The sequence below is a fragment of the Lethenteron reissneri genome, chromosome 7, assembly GCF_015708825.2.
Source record: "Lethenteron reissneri isolate LAM-NWPU_2019-01 chromosome 7, ASM1570882v1, whole genome shotgun sequence".
Lineage (NCBI taxonomy): Eukaryota > Metazoa > Chordata > Hyperoartia > Petromyzontiformes > Petromyzontidae > Lethenteron > Lethenteron reissneri.
This window is the reverse complement of record NC_083785.1, coordinates 12,339,638-12,361,972: the sequence shown is the minus strand read 5'-3', so window position 1 is coordinate 12,361,972 and position 22,335 is coordinate 12,339,638. Positions and strand designations below refer to the sequence as shown.

General features: G+C 36.5%; 1 protein-coding gene across 1 annotated transcript in view; it reads left to right on the top strand.

Annotated features, from left to right (window-relative positions):
• LOC133358967 (mucin-2-like) overlaps nucleotides 1-22,335 on the top strand; it is a 63,693-nt gene that overhangs the window by 28,969 nt on the left and 12,389 nt on the right. The window contains exons 25-55 of the mRNA XM_061577350.1: nucleotides 666-1,179; nucleotides 1,824-2,481; nucleotides 3,070-3,114; nucleotides 3,208-3,312; nucleotides 4,257-4,358; nucleotides 5,345-5,431; nucleotides 5,648-5,774; nucleotides 5,884-6,022; nucleotides 6,151-6,304; nucleotides 6,830-6,922; nucleotides 7,804-7,930; nucleotides 8,039-8,177; nucleotides 8,679-8,826; nucleotides 8,933-9,031; nucleotides 10,260-10,352; nucleotides 10,621-10,747; nucleotides 10,856-10,994; nucleotides 11,496-11,643; nucleotides 11,750-11,848; nucleotides 13,077-13,169; nucleotides 13,438-13,564; nucleotides 13,674-13,812; nucleotides 13,950-14,097; nucleotides 14,204-14,302; nucleotides 15,198-15,287; nucleotides 16,499-16,616; nucleotides 18,325-18,469; nucleotides 18,853-19,003; nucleotides 21,293-21,487; nucleotides 21,876-21,969; nucleotides 22,126-22,270. Of these exons, the coding sequence (XP_061433334.1) occupies nucleotides 666-1,179; nucleotides 1,824-2,481; nucleotides 3,070-3,114; nucleotides 3,208-3,312; nucleotides 4,257-4,358; nucleotides 5,345-5,431; nucleotides 5,648-5,774; nucleotides 5,884-6,022; nucleotides 6,151-6,304; nucleotides 6,830-6,922; nucleotides 7,804-7,930; nucleotides 8,039-8,177; nucleotides 8,679-8,826; nucleotides 8,933-9,031; nucleotides 10,260-10,352; nucleotides 10,621-10,747; nucleotides 10,856-10,994; nucleotides 11,496-11,643; nucleotides 11,750-11,848; nucleotides 13,077-13,169; nucleotides 13,438-13,564; nucleotides 13,674-13,812; nucleotides 13,950-14,097; nucleotides 14,204-14,302; nucleotides 15,198-15,287; nucleotides 16,499-16,616; nucleotides 18,325-18,469; nucleotides 18,853-19,003; nucleotides 21,293-21,487; nucleotides 21,876-21,969; nucleotides 22,126-22,270 (4,687 nt within the window). The remainder of the gene's footprint in view (nucleotides 1-665; nucleotides 1,180-1,823; nucleotides 2,482-3,069; nucleotides 3,115-3,207; nucleotides 3,313-4,256; nucleotides 4,359-5,344; nucleotides 5,432-5,647; nucleotides 5,775-5,883; nucleotides 6,023-6,150; nucleotides 6,305-6,829; nucleotides 6,923-7,803; nucleotides 7,931-8,038; nucleotides 8,178-8,678; nucleotides 8,827-8,932; nucleotides 9,032-10,259; nucleotides 10,353-10,620; nucleotides 10,748-10,855; nucleotides 10,995-11,495; nucleotides 11,644-11,749; nucleotides 11,849-13,076; nucleotides 13,170-13,437; nucleotides 13,565-13,673; nucleotides 13,813-13,949; nucleotides 14,098-14,203; nucleotides 14,303-15,197; nucleotides 15,288-16,498; nucleotides 16,617-18,324; nucleotides 18,470-18,852; nucleotides 19,004-21,292; nucleotides 21,488-21,875; nucleotides 21,970-22,125; nucleotides 22,271-22,335) is intronic.

The window sequence follows — 22,335 nt, the reverse complement described above, 5'->3', positions numbered from 1 at the left end:
ACCATACTACGCAACATTCAAGAGTAGGTCATTGTGCATACATACTATGACTCTTGATAATACAACTTCTAATAGTTTAAGTGTGGCATATAACCCAGTGGTATCGCTACTTGAAGGTGTGCAACTGGTTTAAAGCTTTCGTGACTGCAGGGATTCATCTTCTTGGTTCTTTCGGTAAAGTCACGTAGAAGGGAAGTAATAAAATAATAAAAATAAAACATAATAAAATAATTCTCGCGACGTTTCGGCCGTCCTCAGGTGAGGACGGCTGCTTGCGTTGTGGCCGAAACGTCGTGAGAATTATTTTATTATGTTTTATTTTTATTATTTTATTACTTCCCTTCTACGTGACTTTACCGAAAGAACCAAGAAGGTGTGCAACTGCTCCAGGACCCATGGGCTGGAGAGGCCCAGGCATCATGCTACAAAGAGGGGAGAAATTGGGCAGGGGGCCCTGTTTAATTCCTTGCACCAGGGCCCATGCGAACCAGGCTACTATGTCACTGCAACTAAATAAGAAAAGTAATATGAGCTAATTGTGATGGTTTGTTTTTATCAATGTTACAGACAAGACTCTTGTTGCTATCAATTTAGGTCTGATATTATATACAGTAATTCATAAGACACTTACAATATGACCATACATGTTGTACTCTGTGTTTCAGTTACTGCTCCAAAGGACGCATCCACTGTTTAGGCCAGCCTTGTAAACCCACTACTATTGGTCCGACAGGGGAATTTAGTACTAAGTCACAAAGTACATATTCAGAATCAACCACCACAGGATATGAAGAAACTCCAACAACACCTGAAGAAATAACAACCACAGTATATGAGAGTACAACCACTCCAGAAACGCCAACTCCAGAAACACCAACTCCCGAAACACCAACTCCAGAAACACCAACTCCAGAAACACCAACTCCAGAAACACCAACTCCAGAAATCACCACTTCGGAAACCACCACCACCACTACAGAAACAACTACTCCAGAAATTACCACCACCACTCCAGAATCCCCCACTCCAGAAACACCAACTCCAGAAATCACCACTCTGGAAACTACCACCACCACTACAACAGAATCCACCACTCCAGAAACCCCCACTGTCAAAACCACCACCACTCCGGTAATCACCACTTTACAGACTCCTGAAAGTACTACGCCACCCAGAGAGGCAAGTATTTGATTGCAGAATCTAACATGTTTACGTTGAACTGAAGTTAAAATAAATATTTGTGCTTGTTCGAGACATCGATGATCATTTAAAATTGTTAATGGGCATTGTGAAAGTAGCTGAAAATAAAAAATAATTTGGTTTCTGTTAAATATGTAACAGGCGATTGTTTTGTACATCCTTCATCTCATTTGGACTTGGCCGATCATGTTAAATGGGGACGAAGCTGCATATTTTTCATGATGCCGAATTATAAGTAATTAACATTATGATCCTTGAAAATACAGTAGTTAACGTTTTATATATTTGAGTTTTGAAAAACACAGCTTTAACTTAATTATATGAATAGTCCATAAAGTATTCAGACGTATACCTTACATACTGAAAGTGTAAATACAAGTACGTATACATGTGCCATCCACTCCATGCCACCTAAAGCAATTCTTTTGATCACCAACGTAGACTTGGAATTATAACATGAGCGTTAAAAACAGATGAAAGAAGAAGGCTGACAATAGGAATCTGTATTTTTTTTATTGTCTGTTCACTTACATATGCGAGGTTTTTATGTCGGTGTTGATTATTTGGCATTCAGTTATAGCAGATTTTCTAACCAAACATTTGTCTTCCTGTACGTGTATCAGGTGTGTGCAGGTGGATACTGGACAGAGTGGATGAATAGTGGTTCACCATCAATTGGCAATGGTGGTGATTTTGAATCCCACACCGCATTACATCTAAAATACTCTTATTGTGACGAATCTGCTGTGTCTGGTGTTGAGTGCCGTGTAAGTGGTTTGAATGTACAGTGGTATGCTACCCATCAAGTTGGTGTGGTTTGCAGTAACAGCGGTCTTTCATGCCACAACGACGAGCAAATTAATTACCCACTCTGCTTTGACTATGAAGTACGATTTTGCTGTCGGTCGGTAATTACCGAGCAGTCAACAACTATTGCTACAACTTCTCCACCAACGACCCCACCACCAAGTACAACCCCAAAGTTGTTGCCCCCAGGGTGTACCAAGCATGGCTGGTCAGATTGGATGGATTCAGACTCACCCTTTACGGACAAGGAAGGTGACCTTGAGAGCTTCACAAACCTACGTCGATTTTACGTCTTCTGCGAATCACCTGTGACAATTCAGTGCCGCGTAAAGGACACCCCCCTGGCGTACGACGAAGCTGGACAATATGGTGTGACGTGTGATTTAATGTACGGTCTACATTGCTATAACAGACTGCAACCAGAACTTCAGTGCCTCAACTATGAAGTCAGAGTTTACTGTCACTGCCAGATCAGTAAGTACATACAATCACGTGGCCATGTTTGTTGCTTATCTTGAATTATCTTTCCAATTGATTTGAGTATTGGGATCCTTTTTTTTACTTTTGATTTCATAAGATGCCATGTCAATTGTCTTGAAATAGACTAAGTCTTCTATGTTTATGCACGCTTAATTCCATATTGAAAACTAATTGATTTAAAACAGATTTTTTTTTGTGTTTAGTTTGTTGTCCTTCCCCCGCACCTCCGATTATCAAGGTTGGCTGCGTACGATCCAAAATAAGTTCAACATGCATGTTTAAATAGGATAAAGTAGTATCAAGTGTTGTGCTTCATTGCACAAAACAGTTCATAGGGTTGTAATCGTTATGGCTTCCTTGCATGTATAGACCAACTTATAATAGTGCATAATTTCACTATTACACGTACAATGATGCATCGATTAAAATAGATTATTGCACTCAAGATGCACCAAAGTGAGTGTGTGACTGACAAAAGGACTGCAAAATAGAATTACTATAACTACATAAGTAATGGAACAGTTAATATTGACTGTGTGTGATCGTATAATCCCACTTGACAATATTTTATGTCTTTTCTAGCTCCCACACCATTTAAAACTGGGACAACGACGAAAGCACCAATAAGTAAGTTTACTTTGTACACTTTTGAAAAATAAAATTGTTATTTTTAGTTTGGTTACATATCTGAATTAATGTTTTATTCTTTTATTTTTCCAGCGGAAACCCATAAAAGCACTCATAAATCAACTCAAAAAAGTACTACATCACCTTGGGCTACACATCTTGATCTTACATACTCACTACCCGAATTTACACTGCCTCGTAAGTAATCTTCGATTCAAACCATATCGTTATTTGTAAATGAATGTTTATTTAGGCTCCCTCCGTATTTTAACAGTAATGTGCACAAGACAAGGCATTGTGAGTGGGAGGTCAAAATACTTGTTTTATTAGTGTGATGGGTTTTTGGTGGACCATACAATTCACCACTTTGGAAGAAAAGAAAGGTAATTGCTTTTAAAAGACAAGTATTTAAGCTCTGATTAATTGGTCAGCTGACACCTACAAAGAAAATGGAACACAAGCTTATTTTCACCTCAGAATATAAAGGTGCACGCACAATACTTTGGATCTCATGACAGGGTGGGGTAAACAAATTCGAATTTGGAAAATAGACCATCACAGAAAAGCTGTGTGGATGTAATAAAGTAAGGTTTGCCATGCGTGGGGCAAGTAATCGGGTAAAGGCTACTGACAGAAATCGAAATAGCACCTCGGGTTGGAAATCAAGGGGAAGACCTGAAGCCAAATGATGGGATACTGTAGAGGCAGAACTTGGAAGTTGTGGGATGGCGCAAAGGAGAGGGAGCAACACTGGCATTGGCTGTTGATCTCCTAATGATAATTTGTTTGGAAACAGTTGTGGAGATACTGCAAAGGAACCCACTTCTTTCGGCATTATGCAGATGTGCCAGAGTAAATATCTACACAACATATACTATTCCCCACCTCTAAAGTAATAAGGCAAGCATGGTACACCTTCTGTAATGTTACACCTTATATCATAAATATTCCTCCAGCGAATTTTACAATTGTGCCTACAGTATATAGGACTATTTGTGAAGAGGTATGAGGTGAATAATGAAGAGATTGTTTTAGAAATTGCAGATACCGTATTACCCTAAAAACCCAAACTATTTTCCTGCAACAAAATACAGAAGTTTAATTTATTTATAATTAGCATTTTCATGTTCTGTGTTTTTCAGCTGAAGAGACAACATTCAGCACTGCACACACTACAAAATCATCCAGCACTCATTCTACCACCAAGAAATTCTCTTCAGAAATCACAACGAAAATCCATACGAGTGAGCACTATGGATAACTCTACCAAATTGTTCAAGTGTTATAACAGTGGTTCTCAAAGTGTGGTCCCCAGACAACCGGTGGTCCTTGACGGTCCTCCAGGTGGTTCTGTGATGCAAACGGAGGTTGATCTGGACAATAATGACGTCGTTTATACCTTATGTTTTGGACATTAATTGACATTTTACTTATATTTAATTAAAAAATTAAGTTAGGTAAACTAGCCTGATTAACTAACCCTAACCCGAAGATCTAAATGAAATGCCCCACCCTACCCCCCTAAAAAAATCGCTACAGCTGCGTTACCAAAAAAACTTTTTATGTTCCGGTAATATTAATCATTTAGTATGAGTGAAATTTAGATAGAGAAGTGAATGCTTTGTGTCACCAGGGATGATGGGCTGGCTGGCTGGAGTGGTCCGCGGAAATGTTTGCATCGGCTGAGTGGTCCGCGAGCCAAAAAAGTTTGAAAAACAACTGCGTTATAACAACTATTTTCGAAAGTTAAATCTGGTACAAATGCTCTAATAAAGGAACTGCCATCTAAAAATCTAATAATGTGGGTTGCCACTGAAGCCTATGATTGTCCCTTGCATCCAGAACCAAAATAATGACAGGATATCTAAAGCACATGAATTAATCTATGCTTTATAGGCTATGCTGATAAAATGCACATTACTTTATTTATAAATGATGACAAAGCATTCGAGAGATTTTTTTAACTAAAGTACTTGAAATCAAGTGATTGAAACTTAATTGTAAGCTGTGAAATAAAATCAGAGGCGGTTCATTAATTTAACTTAAAAACTGCATTTATTTAGTTTCACGTTCAAAAATATAATCCTAATATCATGGTAAAATTTATTTCAGCTACTACCACAGCCTGAGGGTGCATTCTTTACCTTGTTTCACTGTAATCAATCTTTTGCTTAATGTATTGCGTGTTCTGAGAATAAAAGGCTAATGTCATGCACTTTCTTCAACTCAGCTTCCACATCTGTTTCTACAAGCACGTCAACTGAATCTACCACCCCAGAAGAGATTTACACAACTCCAAAGACTCAATCAACTACATGTAAGATATTTTTACTTCTCATAATCAGGTTTACCTCTGCTTACCTAATATTGAAACATTACAGATTATATTTATATTGTTCAAAAGTATTATCATGGAATGCCTAGAAGTGTACTGAAAGCTAAAAAAAAGTTCACGAATAGATGTTGCTACATTCATGTTTAATGCGCACAATACATAGAGCATTATATCTTAGTTTTGGTTTTCTCATTGCAGCTTGCTATTACATAATGCCCACCCCGAGGATTAAATATTCTTCTTCAAGTGATGAGCAAATATCACCAGATTCTGAAAGTTCTGAGCAGGATTCTCATGAATCATGGACTCCAGATAAAGATGACAAGTATGCCTTCCCCCCTCACAAACACCCACCTTAACATTTATATTTAATGATACTGTAAAATATCAATCATGAAAAATTGTTATTTACTTGTTTAAAAATTTTTCCCCAGATATCCTTACATAGAGTTCAATTTTACACCAGGAAATGAAGTCATTGGTGTACAAATCAAGGGAAAGATGGAAGAGTGGGTTACAAAATTCACAGTTTCCTATAGTGTTGATGGAACATTATGGATACCATTATACCAGGTAACATTTGTATAGACCCCATGATGTTACCACATGTTGCTTTTCACAATATTTTGCAACCATTCGTAACAATTTTAAATCACAATACAGTAGTGTTGGCTAACTTTTGTTCAACTGATTTTTTTCAGATATTTGAGGGAAACTCTGATGGAAATTCTGTGAAAATAATCAAGTTCAGTCCTCCTATTCCTAGCGATGCTGCTTATATCCGTATCTATCCAATTGACTGGAACAAGCACATCAAATTTTACGTCCAGCTTCTCCAAGACTGCCAGCCTGAGGGTAAATCCTTTACCTTGTTTCACTGTAATTATACTTTTGATTAATGTCTTGTGTGCTCTGGGTAATTGGTCATTGGCATAGGAATTTGCTTGCAGGCAAATATTGTCGAATGGTGAAATGCTCCCACTATTAAAGGTCATAATATTTATAGCACTGTCTCAAAACTACTTTAATGAAACAAATGATTTGGTGATGATGCATTTGCAGAGGTGCACAAGTACAATTAAAAACAAAAACTCAACACATTTGTCATAATATTTTTTATTTTAAGTCATTGTTATTGATGAATGAATTGAGATTTTTTTTTACTTTGAAAAAAGCATGTTTGAGAATGTGTGACTGAATATTTCATTTGAATAAAAAAACACAGTATTACATTCTTGTACTTCAAAAGGTACTATTTTATTTAGCATTCTATTCATTCACAAAGTCAAATTAATACATTACATTGCAATGAATGAATTACTTTTTGATTATGTAAATATTAAATTAAAAGGCACATTTGTTGCACTTTCTTCACATCAGCTTCCACATCCGTGCCTGTTTATACAAGCACACCACCCGAATCTACAACTACCCTGGCAGAAACCACAACTCCAAAAATTCAGACTACTACACGTAAGACATTTTGAGTACTCAACGTTTACACACTTACATAACATATGAACACTACGTGGTTTTACTCTGGTTCACAATGCATCACAAAATAGAGTGCAGTGAGATTGACTCTCCTTCAAAGAAAGTACATTTGCATCAAATACTTTGACACAATCATTGAGACGACTATTTAGATTGATGATATTAATAATAAAATGTTACATGTCCACAATACACAAGGGTATAAAATGTCAATTCAGTTTGTTTTAATTTTACACGCTTTTTTAACTAAAAATAAGAAATCTTGTAACTCAATTTTTACCCACTTCCCAATGTGCTATCGACTAAAAAATTGAAATACCTATGTCATACTGATGACAATATTATATTCTATCATAAAAAAAAATCCAAAACATATTTTTAAACATTTTACACGCTTTTATTTAACTTAGTCTGCGTGTTGTCGTATCCTCAAATCTTGTAACTCAATTTCAACCGTATTTCCAATGTCCTATCGACTGCAAACTTGGTATAGGTATGTCATACTGATGACAATACTATATTCTATCAATGAAAATTAATAATAAATATTTTGAAACTATATTTTTTACGGCTCTAATTATCCACACTCAACTCACGTAGCCTGTCAATCACCACGGTCCCTGACGTCACGGCAAGCCTCGGGGAGCCACGCCCAGGGGCGGGGCATGTGGAAGGAGGGGAGGGGCGACGAGGGGAGGGGGAGGGGCGATGAGGGGAGGGGCGATGAGGGGAGGGGCGATGAGGGGAGGGGCGATGAGGGGAGGGGCGATGTGAGAAGGGGGAGGGGCAGCTCGGACAGGACATTTCATTAACGCGCGTTTTTTTTTTAAGTATTTTAAAATATTTTTTTTCCATTGCAGCTTGCTATTACATAATGACCATCCCCACGGTAACATATTCCTCCTCAAGTGAAGAGCAAACATCACCAGAATCAGCAAGTTCTGAGCCAGACTCTCATGAATCCTGGACCCCGGACAAACATGACAAGTATGCCCTCAGAACCTCAAACACATCCACGTGAGGAGAAGTTTCACTTTATATTATAACGTGGTCGAATTGTCAACTTGAATAATGTTTTTTTTTACTGTTTTCCAGCAACCCCTTCATACAGTTCCAGTTTCCTTCAGGCACTGAGGTCATTGGAATCCAAGTCAAGGGAAAGAATGATGAGTGGGTTACCAAATTTACCGCGTCCTACAGTGTTGATGGAATCGTTTGGGTGCCGATAGACCAGGTAACACTTTTACAGGTCTCTAAAAGTAACGACATGTTCATTGTAAGAGTGTTGTAGATTACTCTTGTGTTTTTTCGGTAAAGTCATGTAGGTAAAAAATTAATAATAGAAAGAAAATTATATATAATAGAAATACAATTATAGGTTTTTTCGGTAAAGTCGCGTAGGAATAAATAAATAAATGAATAATAGAAATAAAATTATATATTTTGTGCATAGACATAATAATAGAAATAAAATTATATAATTTTATTTTTATTATTATCTGTTATTTATTATTTATTTTATAAAAAAAATGCAATTCCATTTATATTATTCATTATTATTTATATTTTTTACCTACGTGACTTTACCGAAAAACCTAAGAGTATGAATCCTTGCAGTCACGAAAGCTTCAAATCTAGAAGTTGTAGAATCATTAATAAGTTTCTAAAATCACAATGCAAGTATGCTGACAGGAGATTTTACACCATATTTACACTGATTGCTTGTTATTTTCAGATATTTGAAGGCAACTCCGATGGACACTCAGAGGCCATCATTTATTTCAAGCCATCTATCCCAAAAGATGCCGCTTATATCCGTCTCTATCCAATCGATTGGAACAATCACATCAGCGTACAGGCCTACCTTCTACAAGCCTGCCTGCGTGAGGATAAATGCTTTACCTCGTTTCACTCTTATCGTGCTTTTGCTTAATGTCTTGTGTGCTCTGCAAATTAAAAGGCTAATCTGACGCACTCTCTTCACATCAGCTATCACATCCGTGCCTCCAAGCACACCACCCGAATCTACGACTACCCCAAAAGAAACCACAACAAAAATTCACGTAACTCACAAGACTCATACTTCACGTAAGTGTACATTGTCGTGCTCTTTTCCCCTGTTTTTTTAGTCTTCCTCCAAATGTAAGTATTACATAATTACACTGCTCTTTCTAATATTTCTGGAAGTTATCGACTAGTTTTTGCACAACTCTAGTATTTTCTTTAGAATAGTTACACACCTCGACGTCTATTGAGCACTCAGTTCATCATCCACAGTTTTTACTTTGAAATATCAAGCTGTATTTGCTGAAAATTACGTTTCAAACTGGAGCCATGTGTAATTACTGCAGTTTTGGGAAGGTGCTGATTTTATCATCAATGATTACCACTTGTCAATAAAATTGTAATAACATAATTTTTCCATTTGTGAGATCATACATTGAAATCCATGATGCGATGACTCAATGAAACACTTATAAAATGCTAGTAACATTAAAACAAAGTTATTATCTGGGCTATATTACAACAATAATGATTATATTGTACTATATGTATCTAGTAGAGCATCAATGAGTCACACAACATTGTTTTAGGTGAGGACTTGATACGTATATTTGGTCATTTGATAGTAGCATATGGGAGGAAACTGGAGATCTGGAGAAACACGTGCATTTAACCCTCAAAACTCCATAGAGATTCAAAGTTCCATTGCAGAATTGTCATCTCTTGGCCACCCTGTAACACAAGCCCGCAACACCTTCTGATCTACATTAGTCACCATCCCAGTACTAAGCAGACTCACCACTGCTTAGCTTGGATGAAATGACAAGATCAGATGCATTCATGGTAATTGGTCATTGGCATAGGCATTTGCCTGCAGGTCTACATTGTCGAATGGAGAAATATTCCCACCATTAAAGGTCATAATATTTATAGCACTGTCTCAAAACTACTTTTATGAAACAAATGATTTGGTGATGATGCATTTGCAGAGGTGCACAAGTACAATTAAAAACAAAAACTCAACACATTTCTCATAAAAACAATATTTTAAGGCATTGTTATTGATGAATGAATTGTGATTTTTTTTATTTTTACTTTGAAGAAAGCATGTTTGAGAATGTGTGACTGAATATTTCATTTGAATAAAAAACACAGTATTACATTCTTGTACTTCATAAAGTACTATTTTAAATTTAGCATTCTATTCATTCACAAAGTAAAATTAGTACATTACATTTCAATTAAGGAATTACTTTTTGATTATGTAAATAATAAATTAAAAGGCTAATCTCATGCACTTTCTTCACATCAGCTTCCACATCCGTATCTGTTTCTACAAGCACACCACCCGAATCTACGACTACCCCGGCAGAAACCACAACTCCAAAGACTCAGACTACTACACGTAAGACTGTTGTACACATTTTGAGTACCTGAAGTTTACGCACTTTCATAAAATGTTAACGCGACATGGTTTTACTCTGGTTCACAATATATCATACAATAGAGTACAGTGAGATTGACCCTCCTTCAAATAAAGTATATTTATATCAAATACTTTGCCACAATCATTGAGACTACGACTTAAATGTATAATATTACTAATAAAATGTAACATGTTCACAATATACGAGGGTATGAAATGTCAATTCAGTTTATTTTTCTCATTGCAGCTTGCTATTACATAATGACCATCCCCACGGTAACATATTCCTCCTCAAGTGAAGAGCAAACATCACCAGAATCAGCAAGTTCTGAGCCAGACTCTCATGAATCCTGGACCCCGGACAAACATGACAAGTATGCCCTCAGAACCTCAAACACATCCACGTGAGGAGAAGTTTCACTTTATATTATAACGTGGTCGAATTGTCAACTTGAATAATGTTTTTTTTTACTGTTTTCCAGCAACCCCTTCATACAGTTTCAGTTTCCTTCAGGCACTGAGGTCATTGGAATCCAAGTCAAGGGAAAGAATGATGAGTGGGTTACCAAATTTACCGCGTCCTACAGTGTTGATGGAATCGTTTGGGTGCCGATAGACCAGGTAACACTTTTACAGGTCTCTAAAAGTAACGACATGTTCATTGTAAGAGTGTTGTAGATTACTCTTGTGTTTTTTCGGTAAAGTCATGTAGGTAAAAAATTAATAATAGAAAGAAAATTATATATAATAGAAATACAATTATAGGTTTTTTCGGTAAAGTCGCGTAGGAATAAATAAATAAATGAATAATAGAAATAAAATTATATATTTTGTGCATAGACATAATAATAGAAATAAAATTATATAATTTTATTTTTATTATTATCTGTTATTTATTATTTATTTTATAAAAAAAATGCAATTCCATTTATATTATTCATTATTATTTATATTTTTTACCTACGTGACTTTACCGAAAAACCTAAGAGTATGAATCCTTGCAGTCACGAAAGCTTCAAATCTAGAAGTTGTAGAATCATTAATAAGTTTCTAAAATCACAATGCAAGTATGCTGACAGGAGATTTTACACCATATTTACACTGATTGCTTGTTATTTTCAGATATTTGAAGGCAACTCCGATGGACACTCAGAGGCCATCATTTATTTCAAGCCATCTATCCCAAAAGATGCCGCTTATATCCGTCTCTATCCAATCGATTGGAACAATCACATCAGCGTACAGGCCTACCTTCTACAAGCCTGCCTGCGTGAGGATAAATGCTTTACCTCGTTTCACTCTTATCGTGCTTTTGCTTAATGTCTTGTGTGCTCTGCAAATTAAAAGGCTAATCTGACGCACTCTCTTCACATCAGCTATCACATCCGTGCCTCCAAGCACACCACCCGAATCTACGACTACCCCAAAAGAAACCACAACAAAAATTCACGTAACTCACAAGACTCATACTTCACGTAAGTGTACATTGTCGTGCTCTTTTCCCCTGTTTTTTTAGTCTTCCTCCAAATGTAAGTATTACATAATTACACTGCTCTTTCTAATATTTCTGGAAGTTATCGACTAGTTTTTGCACAACTCTAGTATTTTCTTTAGAATAGTTACACACCTCGACGTCTATTGAGCACTCAGTTCATCATCCACAGTTTTTACTTTGAAATATCAAGCTGTATTTGCTGAAAATTACGTTTCAAACTGGAGCCATGTGTAATTACTGCAGTTTTGGGAAGGTGCTGATTTTATCATCAATGATTACCACTTGTCAATAAAATTGTAATAACATAATTTTTCCATTTGTGAGATCATACATTGAAATCCATGATGCGATGACTCAATGAAACACTTATAAAATGCTAGTAACATTAAAACAAAGTTATTATCTGGGCTATATTACAACAATAATGATTATATTGTACTATATGTATCTAGTAGAGCATCAATGAGTCACACAACATTGTTTTAGGTGAGGACTTGATACGTATATTTGGTCATTTGATAGTAGCATATGGGAGGAAACTGGAGATCTGGAGAAACACGTGCATTTAACCCTCAAAACTCCATAGAGATTCAAAGTTCCATTGCAGAATTGTCATCTCTTGGCCACCCTGTAACACAAGCCCGCAACACCTTCTGATCTACATTAGTCACCATCCCAGTACTAAGCAGACTCACCACTGCTTAGCTTGGATGAAATGACAAGATCAGATGCATTCATGGTAATTGGTCATTGGCATAGGCATTTGCCTGCAGGTCTACATTGTCGAATGGAGAAATATTCCCACCATTAAAGGTCATAATATTTATAGCACTGTCTCAAAACTACTTTTATGAAACAAATGATTTGGTGATGATGCATTTGCAGAGGTGCACAAGTACAATTAAAAACAAAAACTCAACACATTTCTCATAAAAACAATATTTTAAGGCATTGTTATTGATGAATGAATTGTGATTTTTTTTATTTTTACTTTGAAGAAAGCATGTTTGAGAATGTGTGACTGAATATTTCATTTGAATAAAAAACACAGTATTACATTCTTGTACTTCATAAAGTACTATTTTAAATTTAGCATTCTATTCATTCACAAAGTAAAATTAGTACATTACATTTCAATTAAGGAATTACTTTTTGATTATGTAAATAATAAATTAAAAGGCTAATCTCATGCACTTTCTTCACATCAGCTTCCACATCCGTATCTGTTTCTACAAGCACACCACCCGAATCTACGACTACCCCGGCAGAAACCACAACTCCAAAGACTCAGACTACTACACGTAAGACTGTTGTACCCATTTTGAGTACCTGAAGTTTACGCACTTTCATAAAATGTTAACGCGACATGGTTTTACTCTGGTTCACAATATATCATACAATAGAGTACAGTGAGATTGACCCTCCTTCAAATAAAGTATATTTATATCAAATACTTTGCCACAATCATTGAGACTACGACTTAAATGTATAATATTACTAATAAAATGTAACATGTTCACAATATACGAGGGTATGAAATGTCAATTCAGTTTATTTTTCTCATTGCAGCTTGCTATTACATAATGACCATCCCCACGGTAACATATTCCTCCTCAAGTGATGAGCAAATATCACCAGAATCAGCAAGTTCTGAGCCAGACTCTCATGAATCCTGGACCCCGGACAAAGATGACAAGTATGCCTTCAGAACCTCAAACACATCCACATGAGGAAACGTTTCACTTTATATTATAAGGTGGTCGAATTGCAAACTTTAATAATGTTTTTTTTTTACTGTTTTCCAGCAACCCCTACATACAGTTTCAGTTTCCTTCAGACACGGAGGTCATTGGTTTCCAAATCAAGGGAAAGAATGATGAGTGGGTTACCAAATTTACAGCGTCCTACAGTGTTGATGGAATCATTTGGGTGCCGATAGACCAGGTAACACTTTTACAGGTCTCTAAAAGTAACGACATGTTCATTGTAAGAGTGTTGTAAATTCATATATTTTTACAATCACAATGCAAGTATGATGACAGGAGATTTTAAACCATATTTGCACTGACTGTTATTTTCAGATATTTGAAGGCAACTCCAATGGACACTCAGAGATCATCATTTATTTCAAGCCATCTATCCCAATTGATGCTGCTTTTATCCGTCTCTATCCAATCGACTGGCACAATCACATCAGCGTGCAGGCCTACCTTGTACAAGCCTGCCTGCGTGAGGATAAATGCTTTACCTCGTTTCACTCTTATCGTGCTTTTGCTTAATGTCTTGTGTGCTCTGCAAATAAAAAGGCTAATCTGTCGCACTCTCTTCACATCAGCTTCCACATCCGTGCCTCCAAGCACACCACCCAAATCTACGACTGCCCCAAAAGAAACCACAACAAAAATTCACGTAACTCACAAGACTCATACTCCACGTAAGTGTACATTATTGTGCTCTTTTCCAGTTTGTTTTATTGTTTATCTCAACTGAATGAGTTGATGAATGTGTTGAGTTTTACCTTGTAAAATTTTACATACAATTCCTTCATTCTCAAAGGAAAATTAGTCTATTACATGTTAATTAAATGCTGAAATAAATTTGCTATGCAGCATGTCAATCGGGATATGTCATACACAGTTTTTCTCAAAATATATTTCAATGCTGCCCAATGTGGGTCAAAATCTTTTCCGGGATAAACAATATTTTACACTTATTAAATAATGGAAATACCAACAACGTTTCCAGATATATTTAATACTCTAAGTTTGGGTTAACCTCCAGCTTACAACAGAGTACATTTCAAACAATAATGCTAATAAGATACATTTCCAACATAACTGACAACATTTATACATATTACGTTTGCTAAACTCGTTTCATAACAATAAAAATGGCTATTTATAAAATTGTTCATTCAATCTCAATTCCTAATTAGTAAATAAACATCAGTAATTTAGTTAAAATACTCAATTTGTTGTGCTCTTCAACATATTTTGAATATACATATTTTCTGCCTCATTGTTATAAATGTTATGTTTTCAATATATGCATTATGTAATTTAAATAGGGGAAAATTCTAGCATGGTAATTTCGCACTGTGCTATGAACTCTACCATTTGAGCTTGGCCATTGCAATCCCCTTCATCAACTTATACTGATCAGTATGGTTAAGTATGGTCAAACAACAACCAAAGCTGGTAGTCTGGGGGAGGCCTTCATTTATCTGTGAATTGACGAATGGCAGTAAATTATCATTACTTGATTATCTAAATAAAAGTATTGTGTTTTCAGCCTTTGATTGTATTCTTAATACTTAATTTTGTTGACAGCATCTACATCTACGGCAGTTTCTACAAGTTCCCCACGAGTGCCCACCACACCACCTCGATCTACTACAAAAAGTTATCAGATTACAACACGTGAGACAGTTTCTTTATTTTAAATTTGTATTCGTGTGTATTTTCTCACTATTAAAACAAATGTAACCACTATCAGCAGTCACATCAGAAGGCACATGCATACACGAGTAATAGCATGTGGGCGGGGGTGCCCTCTGGGTAGGCTTTCCTCGTTGAACAGGAGCAAGATAAGGTGCACCAGCTTCATTTTATAACCCAGGCATGGGATGGGGACTGGGGGTAAAGGGGACCAAAAAGAGGTAAAAAAAGAGAGTAACTGGAGGACCACATCCGCCCATTTCCCCTCCAGGATCAATCATCTTATAGGGTAGGCTGAGGATAGAGTAGGCCCTAGAGCCTACTCCCACCTCCACACCCTTCAACTATTTTGCATTTTAAATTTACCTTATAGTGCTATTCAGTGTCTGACGCTAGATGGGGTTATTGAGGAAGGGTGTCCAAACCGTCCCAAATTCCCGTTCCTTCCCTTTCAATTTGTAGCTGAGGTGCTCCATTACAGCCAGACCATGTAATAATCGGCTCCAGTGTTTCCATGAGGGAGGTTCATGATCTTTCCATTTGACTAAGATAGCTTTTCTCGCGACAACATTGAAAGTTTGCAGTAGGGTGTATTGTGGCTTGGTCACTCCCAATGGTTTCAGGCCCCAAGGGAAGGAGTCCAATGCGGGCATAATGTTTGCGCCACATATTCCATTGAAATATTTAGCAATGTCCTGGTGGAATTTAGCGATGTCCGGGCACAGCCAAAAGGCATGCAGGTAAGTCTGTATAGTTTCCCGTGGACACCTAGAGCAGTCTGGAGAGGTCGTCGAAAACCTCGCCCTCCTGTCATTCGTTTGATAAGTTCCGTGTATTCATTTAAATGGAGTGACCTTCAAAGGAAGTGATCTGGGGCCAGCAGCCAGGGAACTCCAGATTTGCGCCCAGTTTCGTGGCGGGATAGTATTTCCTGGTTTTTCATTCTGGGTGAAGGAGTTGATATGCCTCCGCTAATTTATGTTTTTCATTTCCTACCATTAGCCAAGTAACTATGGAGTGGGGGTTGCTGGTAAAATCTTTATATGGAGCCTTGGTGATAGCATCCCAGCTCTGTAGGATTTTCTCAATAATCTTTACTAATAAACTAACCTACAACAACTGGCAGTTGTGATCCTCCATTTTCTTACATGATGGGAACATTTTAATTTAGATTTTTTTTCTTTTCAATGCAGCATGTTCATATGCAATGGAGAACCCGAAAATTGAATTTTCATCCAGAAGTGAAGATGAAGGATCAGGAAGTTCTGAAGAATATTATGATGCACCATGGACTCCAGACAAGAATGATCAGTATGCATTACACGAGTTAAAACTTGAATATATTGCTGTTATGTTTTTTTAAATGTCATTGTGTTTTTTCATGTAATAGATTTTTTTGTATGTATAACATTGAATATGTTTTATTGTTCGGTACTTTGAGTGTGGGAAAAGCGCTGAATAAATAAAATACATTATTATATTTAATCAAAAGTACATGCACATATCCATAATAAATGTTTTTTTGGGCTGGTTGGAGTAAATATAAGTGTCATTAAATCCACCACCACCCGACACAGCCTATTAGTAAGGTTTGGCATGCAACCAAAATATTCCAATTAGTTACTAGTTTAGCACACCGGTGTGTTGGAGAATAAACCCACAACATTTACAATTCGAGTATGACGCTATGCCAGTAATTACAACCAGTCTCATCAGGCAACAGTCAGAATTGTGGAAAATCCTATTTCGGACTTATTTGTAATACACATATAGCTTATTAAGAAATGTCTGTCTTCACATAAAAATAGATTATTTCTTCCAGTCCATTGGACTGTTGGCCTTCTGCTCATGTTTTACAGCAGCATTTATTTAAGCAGGCAAACATTGAGCTAGTTGTGACCTTCTGGCTCGAGTCAGCAGAGTGGAACCTCTAAAACAATTGCTGATGTGTTATAAAATGTCAATGGCATGAACCATCTATCTAAACCATGGGACCATCAGTCCAAAACCTAAATATTGCATAAAAAACACATTACTTAATGTCATGTAGTATTAAGGTTATCATATAAATGAACAGGTAAGTGTTTCTGTCCTGATAAAATATATATTTGTCTTTGGTTGATGGGTCCCCTTGGAACATTTTTCATAAATTATACTTAAACAAATACAACTGGTTCAATCTCCTGGTGTCAGTTGCAACAATGCGGCAATGTTATTGAATCCCCTCACTTCAGTCTCCTCAACAGTATAAATGACTTTGTGTGTGGTGGTGTAAAAGTTCGGGTACTCCCACCTCGAATGTATAGCTAGCCTGGAAGAGTGGATAAATATTCCCTCTAGAGGAGTGCTGCTCAACCTTTTTTGGGCTACTGTGCCCCTTGTTACATTTTGTTTCAACCGAGTACCCCCTTTGCCGAACTAAACATGGTTCTGAGAAATGAACATAAATATAGTAACTGCAAGCGAATATGTTATGTTATGCATAACATACTTTGTTCAGGCTCGCTGGTTACTCTTTGAAACCACATTGTTTCTGATCAATGAGTTCAGAAAGGTTTTTTTTTACATCATTCTAGGTTACCATATTAATTTAAATTGTATCATAGTTATTTTAACGACACATTTATATATTTACACGATCTAACCCCCCCAAAAAACCTCTGTTATGGATGATATTGGTCACGAAAGCCTACATGTTAAACTGGACATTGCCGTGTACCCCCAGGGGTCTGCGTGCCCCCCCCCCCCCCCATTGAAAATCACTGCTCTAAAGGAGATCTCTGAAGATCTCACTCGTGGATGTCCTTTCGAGAACTGTGGCATAAGCAAGAAAATACAGGGCTACCTTTACCTTTAATCTTTAGAGATGGAATTGTGTCTGTTCATTTAGTTATAATAGTCGTGATGCTCCGACGACACACGATACGTTTTTATATGAGTATATACACACACAAGTATACTTTTTGTATCTTTGAACATTTTTTTAAAATGCATAAAAATGTTATATGGATTTTTACAGATCTCCTTACATACAATTTGAAATACCACCTGGAAGTGAAGTCGTTGGCATAAAAACACAGGGTCACCCAGAAGATGAAGAATGGGTTACAAAATACATTATTTCCTATAGCCATGATGGAGTTACATGGGTGACTCTGGACAAGGTAATTTCCTAATTTCTAGTATTATGCTCATATCATTCAAATAATCTGTAATATATTCAGTAATAAAATGATATAACAAACAATTTAGCCATATCTATTTGACACTTATATTGTATTTGGATAAAGGAATGACACAATGGTTCGTGCACTGTGCTATGAACCTGACAAGTTCGATTCCCGGATAAAATCAGTGGCAACTGATATTTGAACGTGTCTTAGGCCACCCCCTTCACCAGCCCGTACTGGCCAGCATCGTGATGTATGATGAAACAATCCACGTGACCTACAGAGCATGGGGGATTATTATCACAGTGGTGGATTTTGAAAGGAGTGTGACACATTATTATGATGAATTAATCACTGTATTCTGTTTATGTTTGCAGGTGTTTGAAGGCAATCATAACAATATTGCAGTGCATATTAACTACCTGGTTCCTTCAATTTCAAATTCCAAATATATCCGCATTATTCCAGTAGAATGGAAAAATGAAATTAGCTTGATTGCAGAAGTGCTTCTTGGGTGTACGGATCAAGGTAACATATTTTTTATATACAAAAATTTAATAAACATCATTATTTAAAAATGTACATATATATAAGCAAATATTACCATTTGCGTGCGATTGTAAAGAGTTCTGCAAGCAAACTATCACTGACGACATATTAGAACACTCAATACCTATTTAAACTTACAAAATTCAAACACGTAGAGTCCAGAGTAACAGTATATCCATTTCCTGAATAGTTACTTGAATGGACGGGTGGGCCAGTGATTCCTGAACTGGGCTATGAACTTTTTGATTTAAAGCTTTCGTGACTGCAGGGATTCATATTCTTGGTTCTTTCGGTAAAGGCACGTAGAAGGGAAATAATAAAATAATAAGAATATTAAACAATAAAAATTATCACGACGTTTCGACTGCAACACAAGCAATCATCATCAGGTGTGAAATCCACAGCAAGAAAAAAATGATTGCTTGTGTTGCAATCGAAACGTCGTGAGAATTTTTATTGTTTTATATTTTATTATTTCCCTTCTACGTGACTTTACCGAAATAACCAATACTATGGGCTATAAACCTTGCAATCTGAGTTCAATTCCTGGACACGGCTAACATTAGTGGGAAGTAATATCTGAACCCATCCTAGGCCTCCCTCCACAATCACGAATCGGCTCTAACAACCCTCAGGACCAACACAGATTGGGAGGCTTTCATCCAGCAGTGGATTGTCAAAGGGCTCTACTTTACATTATAATTTTGTTAATGGTTCGCATCTTACAGCTACAATCCGTAGCTGTGTCTACGTTTCCTCCATCAGCGTCAAAACACACGACCAAAATAAACTTCTCAAATCGAAGAAATCACAACTTAAAGCTTGAAAACAAGCACACATAAGACTGCAGATATCACTTACATTTTCTGGCGATAATGCGTTTCATAAATATATAACATGTAATTCTAAATTTCATAAATTGAATTATTTCATACAAATCCTTTTCACATATGCCTTGGTATAATTTTTTTCCAATAACCTCGTATTTTACGTTACTAATAATATACTGTAAACAAAACAAAAAACATAAGTTATGTAATTTAAGTTTAATATTATTTTCATGATTACCCTTTTACTCCTCCAGTCTCGCAAACACCAGAAGAATACTCAACTTACACCAGACACTGAAAACAACACAAATTGTTAATTTATATATTTGTAAACCTCATCATTGTCCATGCAGCATAATCACATATCAAATAAAAACACTAATTTGGTAAGCTTAGGCAATATTCATACTTGTCCACCCGTTATCAGTTCCTACCTTATTACAGACCAATTCAGACCATATTGGTCACACCGTGCCCTTATAAATCTCAAAGTTCATCCTACAAAGTTACATCATAAGGGAGAAACACAAACAAAGACAAAACATTGCCCGTATTGAAACGACTGTACGCCGTATAGACCTGAAAACTAAATTTCGCTGTATAAGAGTATGAGTAAACGGTATGGTTGACAGCTATGAATATTTGTTATGAGAATAGTGTTTTCCCCTTTTTTCTGGCAACAAAACTGAAACCTTTTTACAAAGGTTTTTTACAAAGGTTTTAGTTTGAGACGAGGCTCAAAAGAAAGCTGTCTCTGGTGTGGACCAATCAGTTTCAAGGACAATGCATATATTATCAGAGTATGTTTTTTGGTTGCACTCTGACCACAAGTATTGTGGATAATGCAGTCATAATTCCTTGTAAAAAGGTTTCGGTTTTGTTGCGAGAAAAAAGGGGAAAAACCTATTCTTATATTTTGCTACTGGCAAAGGAGGGCCCATGATGTAGATTCTCACCCCGAGCTCTCATTACTCTGATAGTGCATTGTCTTTGAGCTATACGCCTTTTGGCGTCCTCTGGTCTAACACCGTTTGAGACGAGGCTCAAAAGAAAGCTGTCTCTGGTGTGGACCAATCAGTTTCAAGGACAATGCATATGTTATCAGAGGATGTTTTTGTTTACATTCTGACCACAAGTATTGTGGTTAATGCAGACATTCCTTGTAAAAAGGTTTCAGTTTTCTTGCCAAAAAAAAGGGGAAAACCCTATTCTTATATTTTGGTACTGGCAAACGAGGTCCCATTTGTTGTTATAGCTAGCAAGATTCAAATGAAGTTAACAACTATTATATCCCATCTGATAAGTTATTTAGAAATGGTCTCAATCTATATATTTCAATTTTAAAAAGTGTACTTTACTATTTTCATTCATTCCTGCTGAAGATATTTCTGGGTATTAAAAAATTACTAATCTTGCATTCTTGTCCTTCTTACATTAGCTTCGACAACTGCACCGGTCTCGATAAGCAAACGAACAGGTTCTACGACTCCAGAAAAAAGCATGACAACAAAAGTTTACACTACTCCAGAAGGAACCACAAAAACAAAAATATACACCACAACAAAAGAACGTACAACGAAAGTTCACACGACTCCAAAAGCACCCACGACAACAAAGGTTTACACGACTACACGTAAGGCTTTTATACTTTTACCCAATCTCTGCATATTATGATAACTAATTGAGTGCAGTGGGATGTACTTAATGATATATATATAAATAAAACTCGAAAACTGTGCCACAATCATTGAAAGTCCTGTTATATGTTTAATATTATAGAAAATGTCATGTTATTCGGCATCCATGGGTAATGGGGGGGTGCCGGTAAATTAAATATTCTGGTTATCTCAGAGTTATAAAAAATGTGAGACTAATGGAATACTGATGTTTTGCAACAATTAGATGTTTTTTTCCTCACAGCGTTAATCCACAGAGCCTAAGAATGTGTTTAGTGCACCTATGAAATGTTGAAACAATGGAAAAAAGTGTTTATAAAGAACCATTCTTTTTTGTCACTGCAGCTTGTTCAACACCAATGAAAAATCCTGAGATTTCATATTCATCAGGAGATGTTCCTGAAACAGACAAACCATGGTCTCCAAGTAGTGATGACAAGTAAGATACAACGAAGAAAATCTCTTACACATACACCTGAACTCTATCATATTATATATTCATGCTATGCTGTAAGGTAGTACATAATATACCTTTAAAAACATTTATGTGCAGTAAAATCATGGTAATTTTCGTATTCTTGTCTGTGTTGTTCAGCTCCCCATTCATAGAAGTTAAAATACCTCCAGGAAGTACATTTGTCGGCGTAATAACCAAGGGTAATCCAGAGCAACCTCAGTGGGTTTCAAATTATGAAATTTCATACACCACCGATGGAATTCACTGGGTGGTAATTGACAAGGTAATATTTGCATATTACCCAACACATTATTTGAGCATATATTTCGTAATATCGTGAATTGAGTG